At 45.8% G+C, this 10,998-nt stretch overlaps 1 protein-coding gene across 1 annotated transcript in view; it reads right to left on the bottom strand.

Moving 5' to 3' along the window:
• Positions 1–977: 977 nt before the first annotated feature.
• LOC145408434 (nephrin-like) overlaps positions 978–10,998 on the bottom strand; it is a 183,785-nt gene continuing 173,764 nt past the window's right edge. Inside the window, exons 13-16 of the mRNA XM_080279162.1 lie at positions 9,435–9,630; positions 4,256–4,438; positions 3,596–3,828; positions 978–1,016 (exon numbers count right to left, since the gene is read on the bottom strand). Of these exons, the coding sequence (XP_080135288.1) occupies positions 978–1,016; positions 3,596–3,828; positions 4,256–4,438; positions 9,435–9,630 (651 nt within the window). The remainder of the gene's footprint in view (positions 1,017–3,595; positions 3,829–4,255; positions 4,439–9,434; positions 9,631–10,998) is intronic.

Below are 10,998 nucleotides of genomic sequence, written 5' to 3'. Positions count from 1 at the left end.
ACAGTAAAGTTGGTGTAGCTGTGGAACATGGTTGTAAAGTTGGTGGTTGCTGTGGAAATTGGCTGTAAAGTTGGTGGCAGCTGTGGTATTGGGCTGTAAAGTTGGTGGCAGCTGTGGGATTTGTGCTGTGAAGTTGGTAGCAGTACTGGGATTTGAGACCAACAATCCTGTCCATTTCATCGTAACAACTTGGGTCACGCGCTTTGTCAACTAGTCCTGAATAAGTTAGGTGGCAGCAGTGGGATGGGCTGGCGAAGGTGGGATGCAGCCTGACATGTAGGTTTAGTGGTGCCAGAGGGATCGGACCTGTCATCTGCAAGTTCAGTCACAGAGATGAGATATGGAGTACAATCTGCCATATGTATTTGGTGGCAGAGATGGGATTCACTTGATCATCAGTAGGTTCAGTGGTGGCAGGGGATTTAGTCAACCATCCATATATTAGCTGGCAGTTAATGATGTCCAACCTGCAGTCAGGAAGTTTGGTGGCAGGTGTGGGATCCAGCCTGCCATCAGTAAGTTTGGTGGCAGGTGTGGGATCCAGCCTGCCATCAGTAAGTTTGGTGGCAGGTGTGGGATCCAGCCTGCCATCAGTAAGTTTGGTGGCAGGTGTGGGATCCAGCCTGCCATCAGTAGGTTTGGTGGCAGGTGTGGGATCCAGCCTGCCATCAGTAGGTTTGGTGGCAGGTGTGCGATCCAGCCTGCCATCAGTAAGTTTGGTGGCAGGTGTGGGATCCAGAGTGGCATTAATAAGTTTGGTGGCAGCGGTGGGATTAGATGACAGTGGTGGGGTCAGCCATGCCGTCACCCCATCCACTTGACAAGGGCAGGTCCCACGCATGGTACACCTTCTCCGGTTCACATGACACTCTCGGCGCTGCCCAGAATATGCGGCTGTCGAACCCCAGAGGGCCCTGGGTAGACGGATGGCGCCCTGGGGTCCTGGTGGTGGTGGTGGGCGGCGCGGGAACCCTCGTCTATACAAACTGGTGCGAGCTGAGACCCCGTAGCGACCTCTGCAGGAGACGAGGGGGCATCAGCGTAGTGCGGCCGAGCGGGGGTGGTCTGGGTGGGGGGCGAGAGGGGAAAGAGGAGAGAATGAGAGAAAATGAAAGGAGAGGAGGAAAGGAGAAAGGACAGGGAAGGCGATGAGAGACGGAAAGACCAGGTAGGGAAAGGAAAGGGTATGAGAGAGGAAAGAAGAAAGTGGGAAGAGAGGAGAGAGAAGGAGATGAGAGAAAGAAGATAAAAATTAGCCTGGGAAAGTAAAGGGTATGAGAGGGGAAAGGAAAGGAGATGAGGGAGGGAAGGAGAATACTAGCTGGGAAAGGAAACGGTATGAGAGGGGAAAGGACAAAATGAGAAGAGGGCAAAGGAGAGAAGACAGGGAAGGAGATGAGAGAAGGAAGGGAAAAATTAGGGAATGGAAGAGGAGATGAGAGAAACTGAGAGGAGAGAGGAGAGGAGAGACATGAAGGTGAGGGGAGAAGAGGAGAGGAGAGGAACAGTAAATTTGAAAACAGAAAGGAATGCAGGTTTGAAGAGAGATGAGTCACGGTGAGGAAAAGAGAAGATAAGATGAGGGAGAGGAGAGAGGAGGGAAACGGGGAGGAGAAAAGGGAGGGAGAAATGTCGTTGGAGAGGAAGGGAGAGAGACAGTGAGGAGAATGAGGTAGAGATGGAGGGAGGAGAGAAAGTATACAGAAGGGAGGGGACCCAATGGAGGGAAGGGAGGGGGAAAGGGAGAAGAGAGAAGAGGAGAAAAAACTAAGAAAAAAAAAAGGCGGGAATAAATTAAAGTAAGAGTGGAAACAAGGACGAGTACGGTACGAGAGGGGAGAGGAGAGAATAAAAGAGGGGAGAAATGAGGGGGAGAAGAGGAGAAAAGAGGAGAGAGAAAATGAGAAAAGAGGAGATTGGTACAGTGCAGGAGGAGAGGGTTGAAAGAATGTAGGGATAAGAGCAGACATGAGAGAGAGAGAGAGAGAGAGAGAGAGAGAGAGCAAATAAAGGGAAATAACAAAGGGAAGGAGAGAGAGGGAGTAAATGCAGAGGAAGAGGGACAGAGAATAATATGAACAAATAACAAATCATTAAATAACCAGTAAAAAGATAATAGTAATAAATGTTTAGTAATTATGCAGAAAATTAATAAAAAACTAATTGACAAGGGAATACATCTACTAACCAAGGAAAAAAAAAGGGAAAGTTTTTTTATTTGAAGGAAAATAATTTGGCGTTTAAAACAGAGCGAGCGAGAGATACGTTTGAGCGATGTGAATGAACAGAAGCGAGAGAGAGAGAGAGAGAGAGAGAGAGAGAGAAATGATGGAGGAAAGATGGAGGGAGAGAGGGCAAGGAGGAGACGTTTGCCAGATATAAATGTGACAGAAACTAGATGGAAGTGAGGGAGTGAGAGAAAGGAGGAGGAACGTGGAAGGAGAGAGGGAGAGAGAGAGAGGAGGAGGAGATGGAGGATAGAAGGAGTGAGAGAGTGATGGAGGAGGAAGAAGGAATAAGGGAGAAATAGGAGAAAGAAAAAGTAGATGGTGAAGGGGGGGGGAGAGAGAGAGAGAAGTATGGAGGAAAGGGATGAGGGAGGGGTAATGGCATACGGAGGAGTGGGTGGGGGTAACAATAGCATAATTAACATATTACATCATCCAATATAACTCAATTTGTATCCCTGGTCAGTCTCTTAATATTAATAAGAAGGTAGCTAAAAGGAAATTCAACATACTTAGGACTCATGCTAAGGAAAACGTATTATTATTATTATTATTATTTATCTCTTAAGTGATGAAAAAAAAAAAATGATATAAATTTGGAAAACGTAAAGTCCATTCAACAGCAAAAGTTTGTCAGCAGTTCCCTATTAGCTTTGTATCCTGTCCATCCCAACCCATTTGATTATTTTTATTTTATTTTATTTTTTTTTAAGACAATGAATGGAGGAAGGAAAAACAAAGGAAATAGTTTAGCATATCATTAGGTTTCCATGTATTTCTGGAGTTTTAAGCAAATGAAGGTAAATTCCGGCGCATTTTATTTTTTATTTCGTTGTCGGCAAGATCTGGTTAAACTTTGATTGACTGGTCGAGTCGCAAACCAAGGAAATTGGATTTGAATTCCCTTTTATCTGTTTATCTATTTATGTCACTAAATTTCTGTCTACCAACCTCTCTCTCTCTCTCTCTCTCTCTCTCTCGAACCCCCCGGTGTATCAGTCTCATACAGTCATTCTATCAGTCTTCATATCTCTCAGTTTCCAACCCTCACTTTATCAGTCTCCCAAACTGTCTTTCCTTAACTTTTTATCTCTCAGTCTCAGAATTCAGTCTCTACCTCCAACCCTCTATCCCTCAATCTCTAACCTTCTATCTTTCAGTCTCTAACCATACATCCCACAATCTCTTACCCTGTATCTCTCAGTGTCTACATCTCTCAGTCGCCAGCCCTCACTTTATTGGTCTCCCACCCTTTTTATCAGAAATCTCTCTCTCACTTCAACCCTTTACCCTTTTCTCTAACCATCTGTCTCTCACTCTAACCCTCTGTCTCGTAATCTCCAACCCTCCATCTCACAGTCTCTCACCTGTAAGCTCTTCTCAATAGGTCTGTGCAAAGGTTCAGACACACCAAACGAAGTCTTCTGATTCGGTAGCGTGGTTGCCCTTAGCTCCAGTGCCCCCAGCCCTCCTTCACTGGGGGCTGGCGGGGGCGGGGGTGAGGACTGGGGCTCGTAGGGCTGGGGAGGGGGCTGCTTGATGACCGAGATGCTGATGGAGGGGGGCGGAGGGGGAGAGGACTGGGGGGGAGGGGCCGCCTCTGTGTTGGGGTAAGGTGAGAGGAAGGTGGGTTAGTTTGGGGGTTTGGTTTAGTGTGTGTGTGTGTGTGTGTGTGTGTGTGTGTGTGTGTGTGTGTTGTGAATATATATTTTTTTTTCGGTAAACTTTAGGCTGATAGCCATCGTTCAGAGAATGACCATAATTTTGATAATAAAATAATTAGTACTTAGCGTAATAAAAACAGATGTAACAGGGCGAATAATGACAATATGGAAAAAGAACACTGATAATCCAAGTATTACTTTCATTCGGACATTAGTAGTAGTAGCAGTAAGAGTAGTAGTAGTAGTAGTAGTATCAGTGGTAGTAATAGGAGTAGTACAAAAATGTTATGGTCGTCAGAATCACTATTATCTCGTGCCACTAAAAATATCAAGTCCCCAAACCCACTGAAACGAAGCACTCACGTATGATATCCGGATTGGACTCCTTCATGGGCATCTGTAGGTTGTCTCTGTGGGCGTGGGCGTGTCTCCTCCGTCCCCGTACCGCCCACACGGCCACCAGCAGCATCACCACCACCAGGAGGGCGCCACCGATCACCGCCAACACCAGCATTAACGGCGAAGGCTCCGAACGGGACGGCAAACCTGCATGAGAGGGTTTGGACTGCTTCAGAAAGGGATTGGATCGTGAAGACAAGTGTTAGAGGGTTCGGATTGCTTCAAAACCTGTGTGAGATGCTTCAGACTGCTTCATAAAGGGATTGGATCATGGAGGCTAGTGTGAGAGGGTTTGGATTACTTTAGAACCTGCGTAAGATGGTTCAGACTGTTTTGGAAAGGGATTGGAGCATGGAGACTAATGCTAGAGGATTCGTATTGTATTAGAACCTGCATGAGATGGTTCAGACTGCTTCAGAGAGGGATTGGATCATGGGGCCCAGTGTTTGAGGGTTCAGATTGATTTAGAGATGGGTTCGATCATTTTTGCCAGAAGAATTGTGTATACCCGGAATATTGTGAAGCTTGTAAAATGGAAAGAGAGTATTTACAACAGCATCAGTGCCATAAAGAGGACCGCATCAGCGACAAAGAACACCAGCATCGGCGGCGAAGACTCGAGATGGGATGGTATACCTGCGTAAGGTGGTTGAGATGGCAAAGGAAGGGAGTTGAATCATATATACCGGCATGAAATGTTCTGATTCCTTTACACAGGAGTTGGATTGTCTTATAGAGGGCTTGAGAACGACTTTTCGTGCTTGATGAATATTAACATTTGTATATCTGTCTATCTATCTATCGATCTGTCCATCTATCTGCCAGAGACGTTAATCGGTCTTAGGACTACGGTAGCCTAGACTTGCGCCCCTACACCAAGCAGGGAAAAAATATGATCGTAATTTTTATTGTAATTTCTAACCCCTTATCGTTTGAGGGATCCGGTCTAAGAAGAGGAAAGTCTGTGCAAAGCTGGATTAAAGAACAACAACAGAGTGATATCGAGAGTAAGAATAAGCCAAGTCGTAAGTGCTTGAGGAAAAATAAGCGAATTCGTAAGTGCGATAGAGTCTTAAGTGGCACTCGATGTGAAGGGGTTGATCCTCTCACCGGACTCCGACGCTACCTGTGCTGCTGCTCATTAAGGACACTCCACCTGTGCTGATGAGGATAATGACCTGGAGGAGTGTGGCGCGGAGTGGCCTTCTCCTCTCATCTTACACAAATAGCTGCATTTAATCCGTGGCTTGGGTAATGAGAGAGAGAGAAGGAGAAGCGAGGGAGGGAGTGGGGGATGTTGAGGAGGAGGAATTATGAGAGAGAGAGAGAGAGAGAGAGAGAGAGAGAGAGAGAGAGAGAGAGAGAGTACTTGAAAGATAAGTATGTGTGTGTTTGTACTGGGAACTCTACTGATATTTCTACCATTAAACCATCTATTCCTAACTTCACCATGCCTAACATAATCTAGTTCAACTTAACCTTACGCAACCCAACCCAGTTCAGCCCTACAACTCAACCCAACCCAACTCACCCTAACCCAGACCTGTCCAACTCAGCCTAACCTAATCCAACTCTAACCCACCCATCCCAACCCACTCTAACTCATCCTAACCTTGCCTAACTCCACTCACCCCAAACCACTCTAACCCAACCCAATCCAGAACCATAACCCACCCCAACCCCACCCCACCCCCACTCTCATAGGCTAACCCAAACCACTCCAACCATAAACCCAACCTTACCCAACCCCAACCCAAGCTTACCCAACCCCAACCCAACCTCACCCAGCCCCAACCAACCCCCACTCAGAGGCAGTCCGCAAGCATTTAGAACCAGGCCCTAGAATTAACTATGATGAGGTTATTAAGGTAAACAACCCTGGCAATTACACTCTGCCTAATTACTCGGTGGGCTAATTAAATAGTCCCTTCTCACCAGCGCCACCTGCCAACGGGGGGGAGAGGGGGAAAAATGAAGTGTGAAAATAAAGCCAGCTCACACCGGTGCTCCGTCTGGTGTTGGTATTTAAAGTAGGATAGTAGACTTCATAACAACTCCTTAATTCCAGATGGTGTCCCTTTAATTTCGGATGGTGTCCCTTTAATTTCGGATGGTGTCCCTTTAATTCCAGATGGTGTCCCTTTAATTTCGGATGGTGTCCCTTTAATTTCGGATGGTGTCCCATAAAATCCGGATGTCCTTTTAATTCAGGATGGTGTCCCTTTAATTCCGGATGGTGTCCCTTTAATTCCTGATGGTGTCTCTTTAATTCCGGATGATGTCCCTTTAATTCCAGATGGTGTCCCTTTAATTCCGAATGATGTCCCTTTAATTCCAGATGGTGTCCCTTTAATTCCAGATGGTGTCCCTTTAATTCCAGATGGTGTCCCTTTAATTCCGGATGATGTCCTTTTAAAGTTACTCCTACTTACACCAGGCCGTTTTATTCGAGTTGGAAAAGGCATCTCGCACTGAAAGGGTTTATTTGATATTCTGTAACCGTGTGTGTGTGTGTGTGTGTGTGTGTGAGGATTAGTGCATCAGTGTATGAGAGAGTGGATGTTACTGCATGTGTGTGCGTGTATGTGAGGGTTTGTGTGTGTGTGTGTGTGTGTGTGTGTGTGTGTGTGTGTGTGTGTGTGTCATCGGTATAAATGAGCTAGAACTCAAGGCACATTTATAACGGAAAATGAGCGCAATACCCCACCTCTCTCTCTCTCTCTCTCTCTCTCTCAATTAAACCTTTCTCATTCCACTCCATAATTACTTTCCATTTTCTTTTTTTGTTATGGTTACTAATTATAATCTTTCCAAAAAACACACAGTTTCATTTTAATTACCTTTTTCTTCCTTTATTTTTAATTCCTTTACTAGAGAGTTTATTTCCAAGATGAGGAAGAGAGTGTAGTGGTAGTAGGAACCTTACTGGGTGTAGGGAGAGAGGGAGGGAAGGAGAGGGCGAGATAGGGAGAGGTGAAAGAGAGGTAGTGAGGGGGAGAGACAGGGAATGAAGAGGAGGGAAGGGGGAGAGAAATGGAGGGAAGGAGGAGGTGAGATGGGGAAGGAGGAGGGGGAGAGATAGGAGAGAAGAGAGGGAGGGGGAGATATGGGGAGAAGAGAAGAGAGGGAAAGATAGGGGGAGGAAATGCGAAGGTATAAGGGAGAGAAGAGGAGAGGAGAGGGAGAAATAGGGGAAGAAAAAAAAGGAAGGAAGGAGGAATGGAAGAAGGAAAGGAGAAAGGAAGACAGAGGGAGGAAAAGGAGGGGATAAATAGGAAAGAAGGGAAGAAGACAAGGAGAGATGGCGGGGAGAGAAGAGGGGAAAAGAGAGGGAGAGAGAGGGGAAGAATAGAGGGAGGTATGGGGAAGAGAAAAGAGAGAGGAGAAGTAAGAAAAAAGGAAGGAATGATGGAAGAAATGAGAGAAAGGATGGATGAAAGGGGAAGGGGGTAAGATAGGTGGTGGAGATGAGGGAGGGAGGAATAGAAGAAGGAAAAGGGAGGGGAGGGGGGAGGGAAGGAGAAGAGGGAGGGAGAAGGCTAGAGAACGAGTAGGGGAGACGAGGAGGAAGGGTAGGGAGGGAAGAAAAATGGGGGAAGAAGAAATGGAGAGGGGGAAGAAAGGGAAAAAGAGAGAAGAAGGAGGGCGAGAGGGAGGAGAGGGGAAGAGTAGGAGTAGGAAGAGAAGAGGGAGAAAGGGGGGAATGGAAGAGGGAAGAGGAGGGGGAGAAGAGGGGAAGTGAGGATGAGGAAGAGAGGGGGAGAGAAAGAGGGGAGGGGTGGGGGGGAGAGAAAGAGGGAGAGTTTCAGAGTCTTGGCGTAAAGTTTCCAAAAGTGATTCCTGAAAACAGAAGCCTGAGTGTGTGCATGGGTGGTTGGCAGAGTTGTGAGGTTGATAGATAGATAGATAGACAGATAGATAGCCCCAGTGTGTGCATGGGAGGTTGGCAGAGTTGTGAGGTTGATAGATAGATAGATAGATAGACTGATAGACAGTTAGATAGCCCCAGTGTGTGCATGGGTTGTTGGCAGTTTTGAGGTTGATAGATAGATAGGTAGGGAGGTAGGTAGGTAGATAGAGAGATGGACGATAGATATCCCCAGTGTATGCATGGGTGGTTGGCAGAGTTGTGAGGTTGATAGATAGATAGATAAATGGGTTAATAGACAAGTGCACAAACTAGTAGTCATATAGGTAGACAGGTAGATAGAAAATAAATTGATAATTGCTGAATGTTCGGTAGGCAGATAGACATACTGATAGACAGGTAGGTAGATAGACAGATAGATATATAGATAGATAGATACTTAAGTCAGGATGAGATTGAAACACGGTGTGATTGAAATGATAATAATAACGATGATGATGATGATGGTAATGATGATGACGATGGTAATGGTAATGATGATGATGATGGTAATGATGATGACGATGATGATGGTAATAACAATGATAAGGCTGATGATGGTGGTACTGATGATGGTAATGATGTTGATGATGATGATGATGACGAATTAGAATTATGTAGATTTAATAAGCACGGGCCTTATTTTATTAACGCAACACACCAGTTATGCAACATCCAGCCATTCTCTGCAATTGCACACGAATCTCATTACCTTGCAGTAATTTCCTCTTGCCAATTAGCTTATATCTATAATAATAATTCCCCTGTTGCATAAAATATCAGAATTATTCCTTTCAATATCCCCTTTAAGGCTTGATTATTGAGAGGGACGCCTTCTCGCGGTGACACTGAGGTAGCTGATCGTCTCCACTGCCCGGTTATACAGATATTATTCATCTCACTCCCTATCCCCTGAAAGGACGATGGTGGACTGCAGAGTGTGTGTGTGTGTGTGTGTGTGTGTGTGTTTTATTTTTTCCATCTTTTAAGTACATGAATTCCCCTGCTGGTACACACACACACACACACACACACACACACACACACACACACACACACACACACACAATTTCATCCTTCTTGCGATTAAGAATGCAGATGAGTGTCCTTCAAAATAGAGAGAGAAAAAAAGAAAAAAATTAGTGACAAGAATAAGACAAGGAAAAAACAAAAATGCTTGCCACCAGCCCCTTATCTCAAGAAATTCTCAAGAAGTAGCAAGGAAAGGACACTCACTTTTATGCATCTCCGCCTCTTTCAACGTATGGATGTAGACGATGACAGGGGGCGCCGCTCCCCTCGGATTGCGCGCCGTGACGTGAGCTAAGTAGTGATGTCCTGGCTCCAACGACCTGACTACGAACTCCGGTGACCCGCCTGTCATGTTCACCACTAGCTGACCTCTTCCCGTGACCTCCTCCTCCCGCCACACCTGCGAAGACAAGAAAGAATGGATTAAGAAACGGGAAGACTGGATTAAGAAGCGGGAAGACTGGATTAAGAAGCGGGAAGACTGGATTAAGAAGCGGGAAGACTGGATTAAGAAGCGGGAAGACTGGATTAAGAATTGAGAAGACGGGGATAAGAAGCGAGAAGACACAGAAGTACAGGGACGAGTTCATGGTTCCATATCTACACCTTTTGTCACTAACACCACCATCCTCCCTCCTCCCGCAACCTCCTCCTCCCACCACACCTGCGAAGACAAGCGGAAAGACTGGATGAAGAAGCGGGAAGACTGTGAGAGCTGGGAAGACACTAGGAAAACTGGGAGACGTTGAGAGGGCCATGTTGGAAAGAAAGGAGTATCAGTTTCCTACTGTCATCACTAACATTTCTACTTCTCCTCTCCCCTCTACTTCCTCCTCCTTCCTCCACACCTGCTAGAAGAATTGGAGGGAGTTTAGAGAGCTTGGAAGACGGGAAAAGTGCCAGCAAATCAGGGTCGTAGAGGGCCGAGTTCAGAGGGTCGTTTGGGTAGGAAGGGGACATCAATATTGACCTCCCGTAACTATCAATCCTACATCGTCTCTTCCCGCATCCTCCTTCTTCTCCTCCTCCTGAAAATAGAATCAGTAGGAGTAGGGAAGGACAGAGGACGATTGTGTCTTAAATGTAACACTTGAGGAGTTAAAACCAAAAGGGGAAAAGAAAAGGAGACGAGGGGACCGCAAGTCAATTCTTCTCCTTGATCTCAACCTAAACCTTCCTTTCCCGTCACCTTCAATACAACTTTGCGTCTTCCTTCACATTCCTCCTCGTAAGGAAGACAGACAGAGATTGAAGAAGAGAGAGAGAGAGAGAGAGAAGAGGAAGGAAATGAGAGAGACGTTTTACAGAGCAGAGGAAATCCGTCTTCACCTCTCTTGTCACCACCACCTCCGTCAAGCTCCTTAAGACATATTCCTCCTTTCCTTCATACCTTAGAAGAAGAGAGAGAGAGAGAGAGGGAGGGAGGGAGGGAGGGAGGGAGAGAAAGAAAGAGAGAGAGAGAGAGGAAATTAAAGATTTTATAAATTGCTCTCTTCCTCTTCCAGATAGCCTCTCTCTCTCTCTCTCTCTCTCTCTCAAAATCGTATCCTTCCTCCTAATCTCTCACCGCATTTGTCTGACAAGAATAAAAATGAAAGTGTGAGAAAAATACAAACAAAAATGCAGAACAAAAGAAAAACAAACAAAATAAGAGAGAGAGAGAGAGAGAGAGAGAGAGAGAGAGAGGGGCAACATGATGGATGATATTAGGAAGGGAGTCTTTATGAGGCTGACCATTATTTCTCTCTCTCTCTCTCTCTCTCTCATT

The sequence above is a fragment of the Coenobita brevimanus genome, chromosome 77 (genome assembly GCF_032717465.1).
Source record: "Coenobita brevimanus isolate Jiangsu-jjx chromosome 77, ASM3271746v2, whole genome shotgun sequence".
NCBI classification, from domain to species: Eukaryota; Metazoa; Arthropoda; class Malacostraca; order Decapoda; family Coenobitidae; genus Coenobita; species Coenobita brevimanus.
The sequence above is the reverse complement of the archived record's forward strand: the minus strand, read 5'-3'. Positions and strand labels throughout refer to the sequence as shown.